Source organism: Sinohyriopsis cumingii, chromosome 5 (assembly GCF_028554795.1).
Source record: "Sinohyriopsis cumingii isolate HCF-2022 chromosome 5, ASM2855479v2, whole genome shotgun sequence".
NCBI lineage: Eukaryota > Metazoa > Mollusca > Bivalvia > Unionida > Unionidae > Sinohyriopsis > Sinohyriopsis cumingii.
Genome location: NC_142965.1, coordinates 82,089,158 through 82,114,808, shown reverse-complemented (window position 1 = coordinate 82,114,808; position 25,651 = coordinate 82,089,158). Strand labels below are relative to the sequence as shown.

Here is a 25,651-nt window from a genome sequence, read left to right as displayed (position 1 = left end):
ACAACAGGACAGTTGGCAGCTATGCCAACAGCTGCAACCTGGTCAGAATTGCATTTTTCATTTTTATAACCTTGTCCTTCAGGTTGGATATGAGTCTTGTACATGGCTACAATATCTTTTTAAGGCTTGCAAAGTTTTGGGATGGAGAAGCAAATATTAGCAGAGAAAGCAATAACAGAATTCTTAATACAACCAAAAGGTGTGCATAAATATATATACATCACACACACCACTAATAATTTTCAAAAGCTAAAACAATGAACGACTGCAACTTGTTTATTTTTTTTTTATGACAGGGGAATAATCAATCTACTTACATTTTCAAAAAATCTTCACTTCATATTTGCCAAGAAGATGATGAGCGATGATGTTACATCCACTGATTGTAACACAAACCATCTTTACATGCTATAATAATTATAGCAAAGGTTAACATTAAGAAAAGCTGCAATCAACAATTTCAATCAATAGATTTGTCTTAAATTCACAAAATTACATGTATGCAGCTGTCACATGGAAAATCACAATGTGTACGGAATGTAAGCCATTTCATGTCGACATTATTTTGTTTGCAAATGTCTCCATTATACTAAAATTCACAGGTGACAATTTGAAGTAGATGATAAAAGTATTGCAATGTACTTTGCCCAATATTGAGACTTCCAACATGAAACAATAATATTACAGTTTTGTTTTGCTACAGAAAGACAGTTACAAAATATGCCTAAATAAATTGTATGGAATTTTTTCCTCTGTGAATTATAGATGTATAAGAGCTTTTGAAATTCTAATGGCTTTCATCATTTTTTTCCCTGAAAAATAATGTGGCAGCCATTTTATATGTGAAATTATATACAACTTATGAAGAAAAAATATGAAAACTTTGATACATGTAACACATCATTTTCAGTTCCAGATTTGCTGCTGCTTTAATATATCATTCAAGTAATCCAAGTAACTATAAAACAATTGTTTTTTTTATAAATACTATAAAAAAGAATTTCACCCAAGAGCATTTTCATCTGCAGTTTAAATTTTTTTTTAACCAACAACTAGATATGTTTCCTTGAAATGATGCAACACCTAATTAATGGACATTTGAAGTCTAATCAGATGGTGATGTTTTCATTTATCAGATTCCCCAAAAAAGTCTTGGAGAAGGGTATGAAAAGAAAGCTAGTTGTTGTTGATAGTATCTTAATTTTTCTCATGATGGATTTAGGCTTTGCATATTATGTTCTGAAGTTATTATATACTAATCTACTATGACATTAAGCATGCAGTGTGAGGGGGTGATATAAAGTCAATGGTAATGACCCTGAGGCAATTGTTCAATTACAGGTCCTTATCCAAATCCAGGAGGTAAGCTTTCACACTTCTGTTGTTTCCTGTTTTGTGCCTGTAGTGGGTTTAAACAATGGGGAAAACATAATAACCAAATGCACTTAGTCAGCGTCACTCTTTTACTGTCTGACAAAGAAAAATTGGTCACCTCTGAAATGAGTTTCGTTAACACAATTTTTATTAATTATTTGACAAAGAAATAACCTGTAAACTAGATCTAGTGAACTCTGAATCTGAACTAATTAAGGTGTGTTTGAGGTGGTATAATGGTTATAAAAGAAAAGTTTGACCTATCAGACATGTCCAGGAAATACATATACTTACATATCTCCGATATATAGATATATTCATTTGTATTTGAGATAATATACATTACAGTAAGAATATGAGCTTTACAATTTCAGTACTGACAAACCAGGACTGACTGAAATTGTAGTGAAATCAATAAAGTGCTTCAGTCAGCTGAAAAAATCTGACAATGAATTTCAAATGTAAGGACCAAAATATATGTCTTTCTTTTGACCGTGAAAACTTCAACTTTAAAGTTAAACACTAACATTGGTCCTGCACCACCTCAAGCATTTCTTGAAGTTTTACATAAGATCCACCACATATATCATGCTGGTCTTTTATATTATCCTCTTCAGGTTACATCACATTTAGATTGGTTATGTGGCTGAAAGTGTCCGCTGGGTACTGGTCAAACTGACTTGCTTAAGCAGACGTAACAAGAACAAGGCTGGCCAACGTGTATATTCCACATAGCAAAAGATATGTAGCAAACAGAATTATGACTGATGATAGAACAGCACTTGTACAACCATCCTGCCATGAAAAACAAACCAAAAAGCACCACAAATAAACAATCAAATGATCAAGGTGATTTTCTCCGTAACAAACATTTGCAAAAGCTGCAAGCTCTAGCACCTTCTTTCTTTCACTGCAGACAAGTGCAGTTATTGAACAGTTTTGAAATTACAATAGTCAATGGCTAGTAAAGTTTCAGTTGTTTGCTGGTAAGTTTTTTGGGGTAACAACTAGTGGATATTTATGAAATTAGTACATTTCTCAATCTACTAGTTGTTCTGGTTAGAAAGAAATTTATGTTCAATTCTAGGCCTGTCAGACAAATATGACCAAGATAACAAATTTAACTGGAATTTGTTTTAAAAAGAAAAAAATACAGGTTTCAAAATAAGCTGAATGCAAAATGGTTCGATGTGTTGGTCAATCAATACTGAAACAAGAGACCTAAGCAGGCCTGTTACTGAAAACCTGGCTTATATAACCCAGCTGATCCTTTTTACTAAGTGGGTTATGTATAAGAACACAACCCTATGTAACCTTCCAAAGTTTATATGGTGTCAATTTTACCTATTTACAACAGTCTGATATAAATTGTTTCCAAAGATAAAGGCTTAATCAGCTTGCTCAAATCGTGCCGATATTGATTTCTTTTATTATAAAGATGATATAAATTAATGAAAGAGTTCCATCAAAACATGGTAGAAAATAAAGTCTCTAAAGAGGTAAATGGTTCAGCCAATCAGAGCAGGATTAACTCATGAACATGTGCATATCAAACTTATTAAAGAATGTATGACGACAAGTCATTACCATGTTTGAGCAAACTATGATCAATTGAGTCTCATGAAGAGGAACAAGCTCAGCAAATCAGACACAAGATCAAACTCATAAAGAGCTTAGATCTTGCTCATAATCAGACTCATCTGTCCTGAAGATACAAGACAATTTAACAATGCTATACAAAGCAAACATGTTCTCGACTTGAATTCTGTATTAGTGTGATCACAAGGGGGTGTGTGTGTGTACATATATGTTTAAATGCAACTATAAGACTGATGTGCTCACATGCAGAACCATTCACAAAAAGTAAAGTTTTCTTTCTTTTTTCCCCAGAGAAATGTATACGTTTATTCTCAAAGCTATTAGATATTAGAACATCTTTTAAAGTGAGACCAGTGGGATGTAAAGAGCCATCAAAGCCCACTGAACCTTTGTATCAAAATATTATTTCTACTCTCCAAAATGGAGTCATTTTCTGCAAAGACCGACCCAGTAACTGTTATACTTCGTTTAATCTGGTAGACTTCTCACTCACAGAGATGATATGAAAAAATAATTTACAACACCCCAAATAATGTATATTTATGGTTCCCTTTTTACATCCATGTAGTTCGTGTTTAATGCTGGCACAGGTTGCCAGTATGATTATAGATCTTTGTCACAAACAACATTCATTCCATCCAAAATAGTGAACATGTGCAGAAGCTTGAGTAGATGTAAATTGGCAAAAATAAATATACAAAACCTTTGATCCCCCCCCACCGTAAACTAGCTTTGCACAATTTGGCTTTTCTTCACTCTGTTCAACAAATAATATGCAATTCGTTAATTATTCCTTGTCACTGAGCTGGCAACTTGTATTGGACATAGGGAACTTCAACATCTTCACCATCTTTGTCATTGCAACAAATCTCCAATACTAGAGCTTTCACATGAGGAGGGATTTTCTTTTTGGACACCTTCTTCACAACTTCGGTCATACTGAAATTAGAGGAATTCTGGTTGAAATCAAGTTAGGTGTATAGGGCTCTACATCGCAAAAAGAATCTGTCCAATTAGAGGTTATCAGAATAGTTATGCTTCAGAAGTTATCATATGACTTGTTCTTTGGAAGAAAAAAAAAACAGTCAATTTCTGGATATTAAAAAGCAGCATTAAAAATAGTGTTTATAATAGAAATGAAAATTATGGGAAGAAATTCCCATTTACACTTCATTGGAAAAAATGTGGGTGGTGGTGGTGGAGTGCCATATCTAGTTATTGGTTAAAAATAAAAAATTTTAAACTGCAAATGAAAATGCTCTTGGGTGAAATTCTTTTTTTTAGTATTGGAGGGATTTCATTTTGTGGGGCATTACCAAAAGTGCAAGCCATCTACAAAGTGCTCTGAGAAGTACAACCAGACACAGTAACTTCACTTTTTGATCCTGAAACAGACTGGCTTCTTCCCAACCCCAAATATAAACTTAGGCAATTGTAGATGGTGAAGAACTTGAGTTAATATGCAGAAATGAAATGATGAACAGAGAGACGGACCACGTAACATGACATGCTCCACCTTATGGTGGGTGTATACAAATTAAGACAGAAATTGCAAAGTCCTTGACCCCATTCCCATTAGTTAAATACATGTAATTTTTTTTCAAGGGAGACAACAATCATGTGGTAATATTTCACTCTTGGTGGCACAAAGAAAAATCAGCCCTGACTGAAAAAGGAGCTAAATCTCAAAAGGTTTCCTTTAATTATTTCCCTGCACTGACCTGACTGTGAATGTTGAAACTTAAATGCCTGGTTATGCAGTATAGTCCACTTCCTATACTTACACCAGATCCATCCTCTCCTTAAGTTTGACTGGAGGCATGAAGAAAGAGTACAGCATGGACACACCCTGAGACAGCATGGTGATCTCCAGGTCATGGTTTATCTTTTGAAAAAAAGTGTTTAGTCATTAACATGGATCTCCTTGCCGATATGATAAAATTTTTAGCAGACAAAATATAGACTGGTATGGAGGACAATGGTAGAAAAGTTACTCAAGCCTGAAGATTAGGTGTATGATCCACTTTGGGCTTGGTCAAATAACTCTACAGAAAACAATTATAACAGAATAATATAAAATAAGATCTTAAGACTAACACTGATTGACACTTTCTATTTTGTATACCATTCAAGATTCCACTTGTGCCAGTTATACTGGTGATCAGATGGGTACCATTCTCATTTCCAATAAATACATTAAGACATTAAGTCTTTCACTGAAAACACTATAGTAATTTGACCATTCATTCAAGTGAAGTAGTGATGATGGTTATTCAAGCTGGCCACTACTGCAGCCATACTGAATGTCTAAGTGACACCATTTTCATTTAGGACCCACTAGATATCCTATATCCTAGGAAGTCTTTCAGTCAAAGCCCCATACTGATACAACCATCCATTCTGGAGTAGTATTTTCAAGATGAACATTGTGGCCATCATATTGGATGTCTAAACAGCAGTGTATTCCCCAGAGGTGTAAAATTCAGGGTTAAAAAAACCCACCTTGGTGTCAGAACTGGGGGTCAAATAAAAAATGTGGGGCTCAAAAATGTACTGAAATTTTCATATGACTCATACGTCTTCAGCCTGAAATAGGATATTGCAACTTGAACAACATACTCTCTCTCTCTCTCTCTCTCTCTCTCTCTCTCTCTCTCTCAGCATACAAATAAACCAACATGCACAACTAACAAACAAATGCACTGTCCATTCAACAAATAATTTTATTAGTTCATTTTTCTTTTAAAGTCATACTTTTAACAGTCTCCTTATAATCAATATGAAGCAATATTATAGCCCAACACATTACATACAAGCCAATACAAAAAGCCAAATAAATCTTTAACCAAATGGCAGTTAATTTACTGCCTTTCATAAAATGTGTACTATCATCGGTTTCATTCTACTTCATCCATGAATACATCTATCTAAATATCAAGGAGGATAATGATACATCTTTCTTTTATTGCAGCAAAGATAAAAACCAACAAAATCTGCAATGACCCGCTGACTCTGTAATCCAAATAACACATTTGTCTCTGCAAGTTTACTTATTTCTTTATTGAAAAAGAATGTCTTGGGTTATAATGTGTTCTCCCGATATCTTGTGGCGAACGAGGGCAGATTTTAAAAAATTCTAAAACCCTGTCAGGAAAGGATTACTCACTTTTGCAGTCTTTGCAATCACGTTATCAGAAGTGACACCGGTAATCCTAATGGATGTGCTCTATTCCAGTCAAGGGAATTATTTTCTCCATTTTTCATTAAAGTCAGACCCACAGTTATTCTTTTGTGTTCTGCTTCTTTCACTTTCTTCGCTAATGATTTTTAGTGTATGTTTTAATCTGGATATTACTTTCTAGTGCAACAAGCATTGAGGTTAAACATCTAGATGACCGCTTGCTGAGATCGATGGAAATCGCGAGAGAGCTCGCGAGATTAGGGGAAGCTACTCCATCATAACATTGCCTATGTTAGTCTGGTTCATTGTTTCGTATGTTCCCTGCGTTGCACTCTGCTATAAGAATAGAGGAACGCAAGGCAGGGAGCAAACAAAGCAGAGAACCAGTCGATGCCTATGCTCAAAGTATATTTGATGCCATCCGTTGTCAAATGCATTGGGTATTAAATAAATCCTGATCACATTTGAAAATCCTTTGTGTCAAAAAAACGCATGGCAACAAAATGTGCGCATCAATTTTCTTCAGCATGCATCCCTGACGCACAAATGTGCGTAAGGGGAAACAATGAAACAGCACCATTTTTATTTAGCTACAAGAAGTCTTCTTGTGAAAACCCCATCTCAATATGACTTTTTATCAAGAAGTAGTGCTATCATGATTTTCAAGATGGCTGCAGTTGTGGCCATTTAGTTTGCCAAAATTTCATTTAGGACCAACAAGACATCATATCTAGTCTTACAGTGAAAACACCAGGCTGACCTGACCATCCATTCAAGAGGAGTAGAATAACAACATTTTTAAGAAAGCTGATGTGGTGGCCAGATTAAAATTTAAACTGCATCATTTTCCTTAAGGTGCAAAGGATGAATGTGTGCATTTAGTTTCATGGTAATCCTCCAAGTGTGTGTGTATTGTCTTTGAGATTGGTAGAAATGGACCACCCAGGTTAAAAGTTTGCCCTTTATAGGGCAATTGTTCACCCTTGTGTGTGTGTTTTGGATTTTTTAATGAAGCTTTAACAATTTTTCAGCCGTATCACTACGCTGTCCGCAATGTGGCAGTCTGATATCTAGCATAGGGGCATCATGCCGCAGACATGTAGCATCATGTTCCAACTAGTCACATTATCCTGAGACCGGACCGACCAGTCCTAACATTAATCTCTTACTGCAGAGTGCCTAGCCAGGCACCTGTTAGTACCATTTTTATAAGCCTTTGTTGTGACTGCCTGGGTTCAAATTTTCAAACTCCCACATCTGAGGTGGACACTCTAACCATTAGGCCACCAGAGCGGTCCAATCCTCCAAGTAGTTTGGAAGTAGGAATAATAAACTTGTACTAATGGACAAGCAGATAATGGACAAAAATTCATCCTAAGAGCTCTCCTGGTCTATGACCATTAGAACTGAAAACAAAATAAATGTCATTCAATTATGACCATTGTGCTTCACTGATCCATTATTTGACATGGCAGTATTACTATTCCTGAAATGCACCCACATACCAATTTTTATGAGTTCAGGTGAAATGGACTCCAAAATATAGCGGGAAGACATATGAATAGCTAACAAGTCAGACCTTCCAACCTTGATGAGTCCGTCTCAGTAAGGCGGCAGATTTATTTTCCTACAATTGACCAGTTTTCAGTAAGGTGAAACAAAATATCAATAACTGCCATTGCGAATCTGGAAAACGTAATTAAGAGTTTGATGCAACGACAATAAACATTACATTCAACTTAAAAGTTTGTAAAGTACACACAGACTTTATTTACCAGTAGTACATTGCACAAACTTTAGTTCCAAACCCTATGCAATTCAATAGCTTGTTGCTATCTCTCAACTTGATGTAATTCCTGTAAATTCTTTTTCCATTTTATATGACAATGGCAATCATATCTCCCGCCAGGAGTCAAATTGGCATATAATGCCCAATAGAAGTAATTGTGCCCTTTCCAGCTTTTATTCACAAGAATCTGAATGTTCCTTTTTATTCTTCTGTGTTGATTATTAACACTTTTCAAGAAATAGGGGTTCAAGATACTAAGGGTATTATGAAGAAATCAACATGATAATATACATATAATCGTATGAACATACAGACGGGTAAAATTATATATCTGTCCATTTTCTGGGGCATGGTCATGAAAAAGGTAAATGAAACTAAATTTCTGCAGTGTTCAAGGATATCTGGCTGGTACACTTCATCCTAAACATCTATTAAAGTAACCCTTGAACCATGACATTTTAATTAATGAAAATTTTATCACACATTATTCTAAAATAAAGCTGAACAGACTGAAGACTGCTAAGAGATGGTTTTCAGTGATTTTATGTCTTACACAAGAAAAACAACATCCCAAAAGATAATAAACCTGGTTATGATTTACCTGGATCAACTTAAACTGTCATGCCAACCCCCTAAAAATACTATACGATCAAAATTAAACTGAAAATTCAAAAAAGGTTTATAACATATTAACCACAACTTTCTTGCCATTGCATAATATCTGAAATAACTACTCTTGAAATACAATCTAAGCTACACCATTTGTCGCTTATCTTTTTTTGTTGTTGTTGTTATAGGGTTTAACGCCATTTTTCAGCACAAGATAGGCTATACATGCCAGCCAGTATTAATGGTGGAGGAAGAACCCAGGAAAACCCCGGAAAGAACCACCGACCCACGAGAAGCTACCAGCAAGCTTTCTCACATATCCACATTGGTCTAGCCCTAGACTCGAACCTACATAGACAGAGGAGAGATGGCAGTGATCCAAGACTGAGAGAGCTTTAGACCACTTGGCCACTTGGGGCTCTTGTTGCTAATCTAATTGCCCAAACAAATGTACACTGCTGTAACTGCCCAAGCCATCTTACTTGAACAAATGTACACTGTTGTATCTGCCCAAGTCATTGTTCTAAGACAGGCTTCATAGATAAATGAACATTTTCTCAAGTCTTCATGAATTAATTACATTTTCATCAGAAAGGAGAGTAATATCTGTTTACAAAGAATAAAAAAATGTACCTTGAAGTATTCCATAAACTCTTTCAATGTCATTTCTCCTTGAACTTCAAATCTATCCCAAAGTGTAAATTCTTTATCATTGTACTGAAATAAAGAAAACTTGGTTAAAAAAGTCTCAGAATATCTAGCATTTATATGTTACAAGAACTTCCTTATTTAAATGCAAGATCTTTCATAAATTAAAATGTTTTGACAGTTTGTATATATATATATATATATATATATATATATATATATAGTCTATCTATCTATCTAACAAAAACACAAGTGCCATAAAAGTTGCTTTCTTCTTCATGATCAGAAGGGTGTAATGCCAATGACTGTTCAGATGTAACGGTTTTAGTATTCAACAGTGTGATGTTGAGGACTACATGACCAGAATATGGTTGGGTTTTAATACTAAAGAGTGATCATGTGGAAGGGTTTAATTGCTCAACAGTGTAATTCTGATTGGTTCTACTAGTCCATACATGATCAGCAGGATGGGTTTTACTACTCAACAGTGTAATCCTGATTGGTTCTACTAGTCCATACATGTTCAGCAGTAAGGTTTTACTACTCTACGGTGTAATTCTGATTGGTTCTACTAGTCCATACATGATCAGCAGGATGGGTTTTACTACTCAACAGTGTAATTCTGATTGGTTCTACTAGTCCATACATGATTAGCAGTAAGGTTTTACAACTCAACAGTGTAATTCTGATTGGTTCTACTAGTCCATAAATGTTCAGCAGGATGGGTTTTACTACTCAACAGTGTAATCCTGATTGGTTCTACTAGTCCATACATGATCAGCAGGATGGGTTTTGCAGAACGGGTTTTACTACTTAACAGTGTAATTCTGATTGGTTCTACTAGTCCATACATGTTCAGCAGTAAGGTTTTACTACTCAACAGTGTAATTCTGATTGGTTCTACTAGTCCAAACATGATCAGCAGGATGGGTTTTACTACTCAACAGTGTAATCCTGATTGGTTCTACTAGTCCATACATGATCAGCAGGATGGGTTTTACTACTCAACAGTGTAATTCTGATTGGTTCTACTAGTCCATACATGATCAGCAGGATGGGTTTTACTACTCAACAGTGTAATCCTGATTGGTTCTACTAGTCCATACATGATCAGCAGGATGGGTTTTGCAGAATGGGTTTTAATACTCAACAGTGTAATTCTGATTGGTTCTACTAGTCCATACATGTTCAGCAGTAAGGTTTTACTACTCAACAGTGTAATTCTGATTGGTTCTACTAGTCCAAACATGATCAGCAGGATGGGTTTTACTACTCAACAGTGTAATCCTGATTGGTTCTACTAGTCCATACATGATCAGCAGGATGGGTTTTACTACTCAACAGTGTAATTCTGATTGGTTCTACTAGTCCATACATGATCAGCAGGATGGGTTTTACAACTCCATGGAGTAGTCATGAAATGATTCATCAACATATTGATACTTTTGCTATAAAGGTACACATATCGATATCAACAGTCATGGATAATTATTCTCGTTATTCTTTAAATTTAGAATTCATCTAAAACAGCATTTGCCATCACAGGCACTCATTTTTATTAGTAAAAATGAAAAAGTTTATTGAGAAAAATTGCTTGCCATCTATAAATTACCACAAAGTGGCAGGGTTCATAATCTGCCCCCACCCCCAATGCTAATCATTTTAAACCAGCAGTATGTTCAGCATATAGGATACATTTCCAAACGTGTTCCACATGTATAGTGAAGTATATATTCATCATCTGATGACCAAATTTAAGCAAAGTTTTTATGGTAAATTGTATCTGGTCCACTCTGGTCAATTTGAAAGCTGCACTACCAACATGTCACATGGTGAAATATATTACACTGAACTCTCATTAGTGGTTATTGCTTGTTCCAATCCAGTTTAAAAAATAGCCACCAATTAGAAATTAATGTAGACAGGAAGTATTGGCAAAGCAACAGTAAAGTACTTAAAAAGAGCTGCTGTCAGGGTGTGCGGTTGTGTGAATTGTGAAGAATTTGTATGAATTCAAACACATGGAGAACAGTTATATGCGAGAACTCCGAAAATTAGCTGAAAGTCCTGCATATAAAAATGTGCTGGGTGAAGTATACAATTTTTAGTTAACTGTTTTTGTTGCGACATTTGCTTTTCGGGTAGGTAACTGTTTATACATCTAACTAAATTTGATTGGCACAATCTGCCTCTGTATAAGCATTATGGCGTAGTTTGAACTTCCATGAAGGAAGTTTTACAAATATGTGTTTAAAATACAGGCTACACAGAAAACACTAAATGTCCGATTTCAACATGGTTAATTATAATTTCGTTTGGCCAATACTGGCTGATGGTAGTGATGATGACAATCATTTTTAAAGTTATGAATGTTATCAGATTACTGGAGCTGGGAAAGTGTTAATGATGATACCAGAGAGTGATTTTGAGCCTGAAAATATTGTTAAATATGAGTCAGCTGTACATGTTGGATGGACAAAAATAGATGGCATGATGGTCAATTTCACTCTAAGCTCTATTTGGAAATATAATGTAGAAAGGGAAGAATACTGAGCCTAATTAAAATACAGACAATTTAAAAGTATAATGCAATTTTCATTTTTTTCTCAAACCAATCAATTTTCTTTTTTTAAATCTTTAATCAATTTAGCTTTGCAGATCATATGCTACAAAAACATATATCCCCATACGGGTCAAGATAAACTGAATAAATATGGGTAAAATATGAAAGTAAGAAGTAAAGATATTTCATTATGGCACTGATGGAATAAAAACCCTAATACAGCAAATCTGGCACAGTAGTCAGTAAACTACCAATTCAAGAAAGTAAGTTTAGGTTAGTGAAAAATCCTATTTTGGGGCGGATGCCAAAAGATGATATCTGTGAGCTTTGGAAAATTGTATGCAAGTCATAAAGATTTTCCAAACATATTCTAGCTGACAAGTTACTATGTATATGCCCCTTCAGAAGGAAGCACAGAACACTATTCATACGCAAATAAGGAGAAAAGCCTGCTCTGAAATAATTAACAGATTAATGCTCATACAACTAGAGGTGACATCTTTTAAAGATGCTGATTTCACTAGTGCTCTAAGAAAGTGAGCAGGAAGAAATATAGACGAATATTGAAGTTTAGGTAAATAATGAACTATGGCCATTTCTTCCTCATCCTTTTATCCCCCCACTTTCCCTTTTTTCTTTGACAAAGAGGGAGGTCTCTCTTAACATAAAATCCTGGCAGCATCTCATCTTAAATTGTACATGGGGAACAAATTTGAAATTTATTTATGCAGAGATATTTAACCAGTGAATGCAGGTGTGGATGAAATAAATAAAATTAGCACAGAATCAGTGATGGGGCAGAGTTCAAACCACTCAATTTTATCGCCTTGAGTAAGTTTTAAAAAATTATAGAATAGGACTGGGTGGTGTCAATAGTTTTCCTTCTTCACAAACAAATACAAGTATCTGTGTTCACACAAGTCTTTTGCATCTGCAGGAAGTACAGTGAGAGATTTTGTTGGTATTCATCCTCATTACCATGCTCAGATTTGTTCTAGATGAGATTCTTCCAAGTTTAAGCAAGACATGAAATTGGTTTGAAGATGTTTTCAAAGCTAAAGTGAGTTTAATGGAGCCACCATTAAATGGCCTAAAATGCTGAATGAAAATCACTGACAACCAACTAGTAGTCTGTTTGAACGTATTTTGGCTATCTTCTCATAGAAGAGAATTGCATAAAAATGTAACTATCTGTAATCTGCATACCGGAAATACAACCAGAAAGTCAACATATATGAGAGGGAACCACCTACCTTCCAGAGATGGAAAGACCTTCAAGTTCATATGTGTATCAATATGTATCATACTGATACGTGGCACAGGTGTATTGTTTCACTCCTACCATAGTGTAATACCAATGACTATATAGTAAGAGGAACAGGTTTTATTATTCTACAACATAGAGCTGATGACTTCATGATCAGAGGGAAGGTTTTACCACTCCAGTGTTTTGCTGATGAACTACTGGATCAAGAGTGGTTTTAACAAGTCCATAGTGTTGTTGTTGTTGTAGGGTTTGATGCCATTTTTTTAGCACATACAGGCTATATATGGTAGCCAGTATAAATGGTGAAGGAAGAATCTCCGGAAAATGCCAGTAAGAACCACTGACTCATGAGAAGCAACTGGCAAGCTTTCTCATGTACCCACATTGGCCAAGCCAGACTCAAGAGTAATGCTGATGACTACATGATCCAAGGGAAGGGTTTGACTATTACATGGCATAATGCTGATGACTACAGGATCCAAGGCAAGGGTTTGATTATTCCATAGCATAATGCTGATGACTACATGATCCAAGGGAAGGGTTTGACTATACCACAGCATAATGCTGATGACTACATAATCCAAGGGAGTGGTTTTACAAATCCATAGTCTAAAGCTGACAATATTATGATCAGAGGGAAGGGTTTTATTATTCTGCAGTGTAATACGGATTTGGTTTGTGGAGTTTAACGCCATTTTTTTCAGCACATGATACAGACCTGCCAACTTTAACAAGACCTTCTCAGAAAGGCAGTCAATTTTTTTGTAACTCAGACCAGTTTTCAGTAAGGTGTAACAGAATATCATGTACTGCAACTGACAAGCTGTAAAACATGCATTTAAAAGTCCATAAGTAGGATTCAAAACTGATGCTGTGATGGTAAACACCGTGTTCAACTAAGAGGTTTGAAAAGTATACTTGGACTTTAATTATCACAAATTTAAATTCACAAACTGTAGCTCAGATTCTATGGTGCTCAATGGCTTCATGCATTCTCTCACCTTCAATTAATCCTTAACAAAATTTAAATTTAACTTGGCAATGACAATCATTTTTCCTTCCAGGACATGTATTCAAATACATGATGTCCAATAAATGCAATATTGCCCTTCCTATGTCTTTCCCACAAATCTGAATATTCCTTTTTATTTTTCTGTACTATCAAAACTTTTCATGAGGCTCAGTGCCCCTTTTGTCCTGAAAATACACCATTTCTTGGATGCCATTTTTAGAAACTTGCAATAAGCAACAACCTGATCATGCAGACAATTTGTATTAAGAATATGTGCAGCTTAAAGCACCCAGAATAATCCTGTAAAGACAGTCTGGTTCCTTGACCAACTTCACCATATATAAAAATGAAACCTATAATTGAATCCAACAAAGACAAATCAGAATCTGTATTTCACCACCAACAATTTTATTTCTTTAATTTGTGCTTTTATTCCTGAAGTCCATATTTTATGGGACAATTCCTTATTTTGGCAAAATCATAAAGGCTGGCATGTCTGCAAGATACATGGTAACCAGTATATTTGGTGCTGGAAGAATCTGAGAAGACCCACCACCCCAATAAAAGCAACTGGCAAGTTCTGTTACATACCCAGAATGGTTAAGCCAATATTCGAACCCAAGTGAACAAAGGTGAGATGTATTTTGATCTGTAAAGGAAAGTGCCCTGGACCACTTGGCTACCCAGGACTCCATCAGCCTAATGACCATGTGATCATCAGGAAGGGTTTTGATGACTTCATGACCAGAGGAGAGGGTTATACAACTTTATGATGTAATCATGGTTCCCACGCTTTTCTAAAGATAAATTTCCAGGTCACTTCCAGGGTTTTTCCAGGATGAAATTACTTTTTTCAAGGTTCACATATGACTATTACTGAATGGAATTAAAGAAAATTTTAGATTATAAAACATGCATTTTCTAAATCTAAAGATGTTTCTCTTTCAAGACTTTCCCAAAACATCAAAATCAGAAAAGATGAGCATGTACAAAACCACAGAATGTATCACAAAAGAAGTTAGATTATATTCTTATAAATTTGCAAGTAAAGTCATTTCAATGTATAGAATAAAAATTATAACTTTATTTTGCTGCATGATGTTGCTAAGTGAGAACAACATAATGAACAAAAATTAAGTTTTGTTTCCTTTCAAACCTTAGATTCTAAATAATTCTATAGCATCATATACATATGCATCTTATAGAAAGTAAACAGTTCCTATTAAAGTATATATAAAAAACAATAAATGCAAATAATTAGAATCTTGTCTTGTATTGAAACAAGTAAACCCTGAATTTATCTGTGTCAATAAAATCCCAAACAAGATTTTCAAACAACCTAATCTCCTAAAGACAATCTGGTTAAAAATCCATCATTTAAAAAACATTTTCAAAAGGGTCGATTTAAATTTTGACAAACAACCATCAAAATTATACACTATTGTAAAAACAAGAACTGAATTTTATGTAAAAGTAACTTGTCTTATTGTAATTGTTAAACCAGTCCCCAAACCTGTATTGATACAGGGGCTCATATCGTTTTTTAATATATAAGACAAGGGATGACAATTTCTCTTTTCAGCTCTGAGATTCAACAATTTGGACTACAAATTTGGCTTAAAACGAATATCAGTCCGTTTTTAATCTGAATTTCCTCTGAGTATTCAAACACAATTTTTTATATTTGGACATTTAGGTTGGGGTGTGGGGTCATTGTAACTGCATATAAAAAATGTGGAATTTGCCGCCACCGTGCGGTAGTGACATATGGTAGTCGCTCATCAGGAGGCCTAGAAAATTTAAACTTATGTTATATCGACTCATATCTGCATGAAATTGATAGGAAAATGATTTATTTTCTCAGAAATGGCAAGTATTATAATTGTTATGTTGTTAAACCACTGACAGACAAGATGAAACTACCGCATAGATGAAACCTGACCCAGGACTCACCATTTGCATTACAAGTCACATGACTTCACAAATCTCAAATGATGACATTGGAAGTCCAACAGTCTAGTGATATCAACAACAAACTCCTTTATAATGTTGTTGTACATATATTCAATTACATTAAATGAAAGTTGTTACTTTTTGTAAAAACCAGCAATCTGGCCAGCCTGATTTTATCAAGCAGATAGCACATGTCAATGTGGTTGTCATCTGATACAACAAAACTCCATTAGTTTTTTCTTGGAATATATAAATATAGAGAATTTTGTGTTATTTAGTTTTTGTATTTTTATTAAAACCAATATATGACTCTCATTTAATACTTTTGTAATTTTTTCTCTGCAACATTTGAAAATGTGGGTTGTTAGATTTGTGAACTCATGCGACTAGCAATGCAAATCGCAAGTACCAGGTCACATTTCATCAAGGACGTAGTTTTTTCTTGTCTTTCAGCAGATTAAAGACACAATGATTTTCATACTCACAATTTCTGAGAAAAAAAGTAATTTTCATATTGAATTCATGCATGTATCACTCCATCTAACAATGTTTAAAAGTTTGCTAGGCCATCAGGTAAGCGGCTACGCTTTGCCACCACCAGGTTAGCCTCTTGTGATGCTAGACTGGTTTTCATACCTTCCATGTAAGGAAAGATACGGATATTATCGTGCTGACTTTGAATATAAAAGTCTAGTAGACGAATCTAATCCACTGGGCATTAGGACCGACTCAGCATATATGTTTATTGCAAGCAACCAAATGATCCATACTGCACCCTCCCAATATTCTGGCTAGAACTCGATAAATTTAACTCACGATCAATTTAGTCATGACTTAATTACATGACTGTTTCAAGTGTCAAGTGGTGGCGGAAAATTCCAGAGGTTTTCCCCGACTTTCATTAATATTTACAAAATTCAAAGTCTTTTTATGGTCAGGAAAAAATTATCATTTCTCCCGATTTTTTCCCCATTTCCTGGTAGCGTGGGAACCCTGTGTAATGCCAATTACTGCAAGAATTTATGAAAAAATCCTCACTATGTAGGTGGAAATAAAAACAAATCTCCCTCTTTCATCTCTGGCATTAAACTGGTTCTCCTTATTAAACTGTTTTATATTTCATTATTTTTTAACTACAGGCAGAACCATATTAAAATCAATGTAGACTTTACATACACTTCTCAGAAAAAAAAGAAGCAAACCTTCAACCAGGATGGACCACCTTTTCAATACAACATATTACTACTATATTAGTATTGGGCATTGAAAGTTCCACTGAAACACAAACTATAATATATCTGGAAAAGTTAATTATGAGGATGACATACCTTGTTCTTGGGTGCTGCTATTGGTTCTGAGAAGGCAAAAAATGGAAGAGCTAAATTAGCAAATCCATTTTTATATGATTCTATCTTCTTATGTCCTTGAACAATCTGAAAAAGAAAACAATGCTCAGTGGTCCTTTCTGATATGCACACAATACAAGAATCAACTGAATGCTAGGTTTATCCCACTCTGGGACACTTAAATATAAAACCTTGTAAAGTAAGCAGAATGAGAAAGATTAGTTACTTTGATATACTATTGCTTGCAGTGAGTGTTACCATCTAATATGAATCAGGGTTCATATAGACTTCATGAAATTTTTTCCAGGTCATTTCACAATTTGTCAAGGAGTATTTTTACCTCAATAATTACTTGTTTTGAAACATTTTTTATTCAGCAAACTTTGCCAGGCAAATTATAGCTACACTGAAATAGCTGAGAAAAGAATAATGTTGAGCATTTCCCAACAACAGAAGTTGAAAACACAACTAACAAAAAAAATCTCATTTGAAACTTTCTAAATCATATTATGCAACACAAATATACACAGGTCAATAAACTGGAATTGCCATTAACATCTAAAAGGAGTTTTTCACAATTTCTTCATTCTTCCATACTGCATTTTAGGTTTTAAAAAAAAAAAAGTTCTGACAAGTCATGTGCACATATTTCTTTCATTTCAGTAGTATACTAAGAAAATTATACACGAAATATCTGGTATCTACTTCGTGGGATACATCATTCCAAAATCTAATGTGAATCTCTTTTTGCTTTTCCGTAAACTTTTTTGTTTAAGCTCATCAAAATGTAAAACAAATTGACCTGAAATACTGCATTTCATTGAAGCCAAACATACTCGTGTATGTTGTACTCCGATTGCCACATGCAAACTGTTTTACTATGTCACTGTCCAGATTTGGCTTTTATTATCAATTTCTGAAAATCAATAAAGGTGATCTGTGATTAGTTTTAACATCCATAATATTCAGAATGGTAAATTGTCATCCTCTGTTATAAAGGTTTCAATGCTGCATGAAGAAGTAGACTTTATTCTAGCAATCAGATGCAAAGGAAGAGGTGGTACTGATATCTTTGACAGTTGTTGTCCATTTCCAACTTCTAATCATCATTCTCTTTCAAAGAAAACGGACTGAAGAATGATCGATTACTGATGTTGGCTTATAAATATGATAATTCCAAGTGAATATATAAAATTGACTATTTGGGACATTAGAAAAATATGTTCTGGCATAAATGGCTATCAATGCAGTTTTTAATTGTCTGATATCCACAATCTATTAGTCAGAGTCAACTTCATTTCTATACTGTCACGATCATCATCAGTTCCACACAGGCCCTTTACTGAACCTACCTTTTACAACTGTATACACACAAGTCGATGACCATGACTGTGGCTGTGTCAATTTCCATAGAGAACCATTTCTTGCACCTACCTTGTACAGTTCTAGGCAAACAAGTCCAACCACCATTGCTGTTGTTGTGGCAATGGCAGGGATGATGCGTCCTGCTATCAATTTGCTCTGCAAAGTGGAAGCAACAGAAATTAAAAGATCCTGTTTCTTGGCATAAGGAAATTAAGGCTTAGAATACAGCATTTACCAAAATGTCTCAATGTATACATGGTTTACAATAACCAGAACTATGCCATTTAATTAAAACAGAAACAAAAATTTTCTCCCAATCTACCTGCTAGATTTAGTGAACGCCTGGCTGCTTGTATAGAATGCATTCCATACCTCATTTAGTATTGTGATTGTTTCATATGCTGCATGTCATTTAACTCTTCTTGCAAAAGAATTTTGATTGTAAGATGTGTCTTGAATGAATATTTTTGACAATTGCAGTACCACATCCCTAGGATTGATGTAACACATTTTCCTACAGTTACAAATATAGATCAAGAAATCTATAATTGAACCGGACATATGCCTGGATATGCACATGGGATGTTTTTAAGAAAATAAATCAACATAAAAACTCTACTAAACAATCCTTTTAGACATGGAAATGTCTAATTTAATTGGAAATGGGTAGTTCATGCAATGAGAGCCACATCTGTTTGTTTACATGTTTACCAATTTTGTAAATGTTTACAGTCAATAAGCTAATGCTAAAACATATACATATGTAAATATTGCAGCCTTAGTTATGGGTCACGCTACAGTTTTAAAGAATAGTAATGATTTGTCAAGAAAAGGTAAGTAACTTTTACGGATCTTTTGATTCTTAGACTCAACTTCCATATATTCCTTTTTACCCAATGCTTTAGATACCATATATATATATATATATATATATATATATATATATATATATATATATATATACACACACACACACACATACATACATACATACATACAAACACACACGCGCAATGTAATATGTAATGCTCATAATTTACTTACACAATGCAAGATTCACAAGATTTTAATTGACTCTATTAATCTGCATAATGGTCATGTAATTTTGATCTATCTGGATGGAGAGAGAGAGAGAGAGAAAGATGAAAGGCAAGGTTACATGAAATTGAAATCTTAACTGAAATTTAATGTGTGCTAACAAAATGAAATTAAGTTCATAGTACAGAAGATACCAAGAAACAGCAAGATAAATCCACACATCCTACCTTGTGCCTATCAGCTGGTGGTATTTCATAGTTTTCAGCCCTCAAGTTAGATGTAGAAACGATGAAGTCCATGTGGAAGTTGGTATCATCATCCTTTTCAAATTCAATTGGTCTCAATTTCAGGTCCTTGAAGGACTCCGGAGAGGGTAGAAAATTCTGTAGGGTATCTATCTGATTGTTATCTAGGAACAAATAAATTTTCTTTCAAAGAATAAAGCTAAGACTAAAATAATCTTTAATAAAATATTATTAAGCCCTAATAATGAAACTTTTAATACTTATTTCCAGAGATATTTCAGAATTCAGGGTTTGAAAGGCACCATAAGATTTGCTCAGAATTAGAATGGTAAATACAGGGGTTTCAATAGAAGCTGGCAGCTGGCAATTTTTTTGACATGTATACATGTACAGGAACCACTACCTTAAATTTCAGAAATGCATACAAGTTTATACATTTTTTCTTCTTCTTCATAAATTACAGACAGCTGAACCAATTCAGATCAACATCTTTTTCCATCTGATACTGATCAGTCTAAGAAATGAGGACATTAATTTTTCCATTTTAAGATAAAACACTGGTCTAACATTCATAATTCTATGTCCCGTGAATCATGATTGTGAGTGATTGTGTGCTAATAATTAAATTAGGCTAATGCCTTACCTCTGGCTAAATAAAAAATACTGTAATTAACAATTACATAGTTCATCTCTACTTCCATTAGTTACTGTAAACATTATCATGCAGAAAATAAATTATATTATAAAGCCAGGACTATACAAACATAGTAAAACCACCTAACTACCAAATCTCCCTACTGCAACAGGCATAAAAAAACATACAGGCATGAATAAGAGCATTCTTTTCATTTAAACCAAAGTACAGGTAGTGCTGATAATAAACAAATTCATGTTATTTTTGTATTCATTTTAACAATGACTGTACTTCCAAAAAAGTATTATCTAACCCAAAAAGCCTGATATTTCTTAGTGAATGTCACAGGCTTTGAGTAACCTTGGACTGACAGATAGATATTACTGGGTGAAGTCAGAAGCTTTGATCAACCTTGGAGTAACAGCCAGCAGCGCATATTTTATGCATCATTAAGTACTGGGACCAAGTAGTCTTTGAGCCTCAGGCTCAGCCAATGTGGGTATATGAGAAAGATTGTCAGCGCCTTCCCATGGGTCAGTGGTCCTTCCTGGCTTCTTCCTCCACCAGTTTATACTGGCTGCCATGTATAGCCTATCATGTGCTGAAGAATGACTTTAACCCAAAATAACAATCAATAATTACTCGTATCAGCTACAGGTGAGGTGTATGAAAAGCATGCATCATCTACCTAGTACATAATTCCTATATTCATTTAGTAAATTACACAGTTAACTTGCAGACGGTAACATCTGACATGATGATTCCAACATGAACATAGGTTGAGAAATATTTTGTACTTTTTTAAACTTTATTTCACTTATGGTGCTAGTGAACATTCTGTTTAATGAATCAAAATTTTATACTTCTGAAGAACTTAAACTGTAAACCTGGCAGAGAATACAAAACAATCCCCCACCATGAATTTGCTGAAAACATACCCCCTCCCTCCAATGAAATTATTTGTTAAATATATGATTTCTCATTCATTTACCAACAGATCCAGAATTCCTGCTAGCTTCAAGCTCTGCATCGGTGACAGAGATTTTTACACCAGACTTAGGCTTAAATTCTGGTACTTTCACTTTATCTACCATAGCTTTGATTGCATTGCGATCTCGAACTTGTTTGATGCTGTAGTTCTCAGCCTTTAAATTTGCTGCAGCAACAATGAAATCAAGATGAACATTCTGAAAGAATCCAAGTTAATATATGTACTAATGAACATTTATTATTTTCTCACCAACATTTTAAAATTTAATTTCTTTTTTTTTAAATACTGATAATTAGGAAATAGAAAACTGAAGTTCAAACTAAAAGCATTTGAGTCCTAATGTATCTTAACAGTCATTAAATGCATTACTAATTGTTGGAAATGTAAATCAGGTCTCCTAAGAATTACAACAAAGAACAAGATTTCCAAGTACGCCTCATATCAGTCATCTGTGTAATTGATATATCTCAGCTTGTGAATGTAGATACACACATACTGAAACTGTAGAGGACCAAAAAAAAAGATTATAGCACATACTTGCCACATTCCTGTTATTTAGTCTTAGTATTAGTTGCCATATTTGATGGCAGATCATCATAAATCAATCAAATTTTGAAAGCACTTCATGTCAGTACACTTTCTTTCAAATCTGGCCAAAGTCTGTGGAATGGTTTAAAAGAAGCTGTAAATAGCAATTTCAAGTTATAAATGCTTAATCAGAAAAGCTATACATCCATTCCAACCAGATACTGGGTTATGGAGATGCTTCTTTTTTCACACATTGTGCAAGTTTTACTTGCATGCTCAAATGAGCTGAGATATGAAATGGCTAAACTTGTCTGGATGAGACTGACACTATACTGGCCAAAAAGAATTTGCATGAATCTTTGAAAAGTCTCATTCTTTTTTGTATCTGCAAGTGTTGAAACATATATGATTATGATTTTCTTGCATAATAAAAATATTGTAAAGATGACAACTGCAAAGGCCCTACTGGATGTAAAATAGTCACCATTTTCAATAACCATCCATTATGGAGGAGTAACAGTAAGATTTTCAAGTTAACTGTCAAGGTGGTCATATTTGAGGTCAGAATGGTATCATTTTCACTAGAGGTCAGACTGGTACCATTTTCATTGAGAACCAACTACGCTTCATAAGAAATCTGCTGAATGCACTTTCATTCAGGAGAAATATCTGTAATGAGATTTTCCAGAGGTGTAAATATAGGATGTCCAACTTTCATTTAAAGCTACAGTGATATGCCAGATTTTACTCAACTTCTGTGAGCATAACTAATTAAAAACAAAAAACCTGGTTATACTTAACTATGTCTGAAATGTAAACATTGTGTGCATAGACAAATGTCTAAGATGTTCATTTACTGATGCACAGGTTTAAATGGAATTGTCTGTCCTACAAAATCTAAAATGTGACAGTGCAACAATGGATGGCAGATAGCACAAGATATCAAATAAGCAACAGCTGACGAGAGAATTTTAGGAGGCGTAAAGTCAGAGAAAACTTGCAGAAATGTTGAACATTCATAAGTCTATCATTTTATTATTTGTAAGTAAATCCGAACAAGGAAATGTAGAAAGGCGTAACTGAGTGAAAGAAAGCGTAATGATTACGCCAAAAGTGTAATGGTTGGCATGTGTGAGTGAAGCTTACGGACCCAAGCACCTAGAACTGCACTGAAAATTACAATGTCAAGGTAAGTGCCATGTTTTGGGACTGCATTTGTGTGTCAGTGGGTACCTTGGTCAAAATTGAAGAAAAAAATATTAGCAATAAGTACCACTCTTTAACTTTCATTTATTGCCAGTCTTTGCAAAACATTTGTCAAATTCACAAATATTTTGCAAATTCATACATTTTTATATTGCAACTTGACCAAGTTCTGCATGGCCTAATGCCTTGAATCAAGAAAACAAGCCATCGCACTCACTTTACCTTAACTGAAATATTCCCCAAATCAGACCCAGAATATCTCTGCATGCAATTAAATCTTTATACAGCAATATTTCAATGAGGTCTGAAAAAGCTATTAAGTCTAGAGACCACATTATAAAATACAGAAACACTAAATACCCTCATTTCGTGTTGTTCTGTTTTAATACTGCAGATCTGGTGTTCATGACACTGTCAACTGTAAATGCATCATTTTGTGGCACGTCAATGTAGACATCATTTCAAGTCTTTTGGTGACAACCATACATTGAAATGAACACCCATGGTAGTGATAACAAGACTTTCTAAGATGGCCACCATGATTGCTGTACAGACTGCAAGATCAGCATGATTTTCATAAAGGCCCAATTCGAGTCCATAAAAAGTGTTCAAGTGATAACAACATGTTTAATGTGACTTCCATTCAGGACAATAAGCAATAACAAGATTTTCAAGATTGCTACCCTTATGGTCATAATAGATGAAACCATCTTTCAGTGAAAACACCATGTTAACAGGACATGACAACAAATTCAGAAGGAGTATATTATGATTTGTCCAAGAGTTGTTGAGACCTCGCTGGATAAATGAGCAGCACCATTTTAATTTATGATCAACTAAATCATCAGGTGAGTTTGTATTTAAGTATCAAGGTAATCCTTGATGTCATTTATAAGGTAACAAACTTGTGCTAACTGACAGAAAGATGATGGAACACATACCATCCCATGACCTCCTCTGGTATAAATCTAAAAAATCAAAAGGACTGCCAGAAAAAAATGTACGATACAATGTGATTTAATTACTTTGACACAATGGAGATAACTATAAACCACTATGCAAGAGAGGATTATCTTCTATAAGATTTCCCTGTTCAGCTGCAAGATCAGTTAAACAACATTTACTTGTACCTTCTCTTGTTTGTCCAAAGTTAAAATTAGGACTAAGTACAGTACTGTGATTCTATATTAAAGAGAAATATTTATGTCCAATGCTATATTCTACTACATACTGTAATCTGTCTTCATGTATTTTATTAGTGGACTGATAAAAAAACAACTGTATAATATAAAAAAATGCAGATCAAAACAACATTGTGTCAACAAATGTCATTTACAACATGTGTCTTGTATAATCCAAGAACAACCATTACATAAAATTGTGGATAAAACATTGAGCATGATTTACATGGCTATTGCAGAAAATACAATATCTGATGTATTGTGATTGGCGCCAAAGCCAAACCTTGACCTCATACACATAAACTTCACTGATTATGTCTCTAATTTATCTTAGGTATAGTTTTCCCTTTAAATACAGTCTCCTTGCCTTGTCCAAATGATTTTTTTAAAATTAACAATTATTTTTTTTTTTTGTCTAGTGTATTTAATATCACAAAAAATTATCTTTGACTATAACATTATAGGATGGGTATACAACATACAACTTGTTGGCTGCATGTGTGCACTTTCTGTGCAGCTTGTGTCCATAGCATATTCATACTTTAATCCTATACACAAAACTTTTGCAGTACACCCTGTTCAGTTCCAAGCAAGATAATTCTGATGCATATAAATGTTAGCTGTGCACCCCTCATGGATGATAATAGTTATATAAAATACATCTATTCTGGTCAGGTAGCAATACAGTTTACCAAATACTAATTTCCACTTTTCTAGACGGTTTAATAATGTCACATGGTTTTAGAAAAGGGAAAGAAAACTTTTCTTTATACCAGACCTGTCAACTCTGACGAGTCCGTCTCAGTAAGGCACCTGATTTTTTTTTCTTCGTAAGACTGACCAGCTTTTCAGTAAGGTGTAACAAAATATCAGTAACTGCTATTGTAAAGCTGGAAAACGTAGTTAAAAGTTTGACGCATGGACGATAAACATGTGTAGACTTTATTTACCACTAGTACAGATGTACAAACTTCAGTTCCAAACCCTATGCAACTCAATAGCTTGCTGACATCTCTCAACTTGACAGAATTCTTGGAAATTCTTTTCCATTTCACACGATGACAGCAATCATATCTCCTGCCATGAGACATACTCAAATTGGCATGTGATGTCCAATAAACG

The 25,651-nt window shown here is 34.5% G+C and overlaps 1 protein-coding gene across 6 annotated transcripts in view; it reads right to left on the bottom strand.

Moving 5' to 3' along the window:
* Positions 1-260: 260 nt before the first annotated feature.
* Positions 261-25,651, bottom strand: part of LOC149799614 (ubiquitin-like modifier-activating enzyme 1) — a 93,034-nt gene continuing 67,643 nt past the window's right edge. For all 6 annotated transcript variants that reach the window (XM_089958949.1, XM_089958952.1, XM_089958951.1 and 3 more), the window contains 7 exons: positions 21,615-21,810; positions 19,972-20,153; positions 18,776-18,862; positions 17,324-17,428; positions 9,186-9,269; positions 4,758-4,858; positions 261-3,912 (listed from right to left, as the gene is read on the bottom strand). In XM_089958949.1, the coding sequence (XP_089815075.1) occupies positions 3,771-3,912; positions 4,758-4,858; positions 9,186-9,269; positions 17,324-17,428; positions 18,776-18,862; positions 19,972-20,153; positions 21,615-21,810 (897 nt within the window). In that variant the 3' untranslated portion in view covers positions 261-3,770. The remainder of the gene's footprint in view (positions 3,913-4,757; positions 4,859-9,185; positions 9,270-17,323; positions 17,429-18,775; positions 18,863-19,971; positions 20,154-21,614; positions 21,811-25,651) is intronic.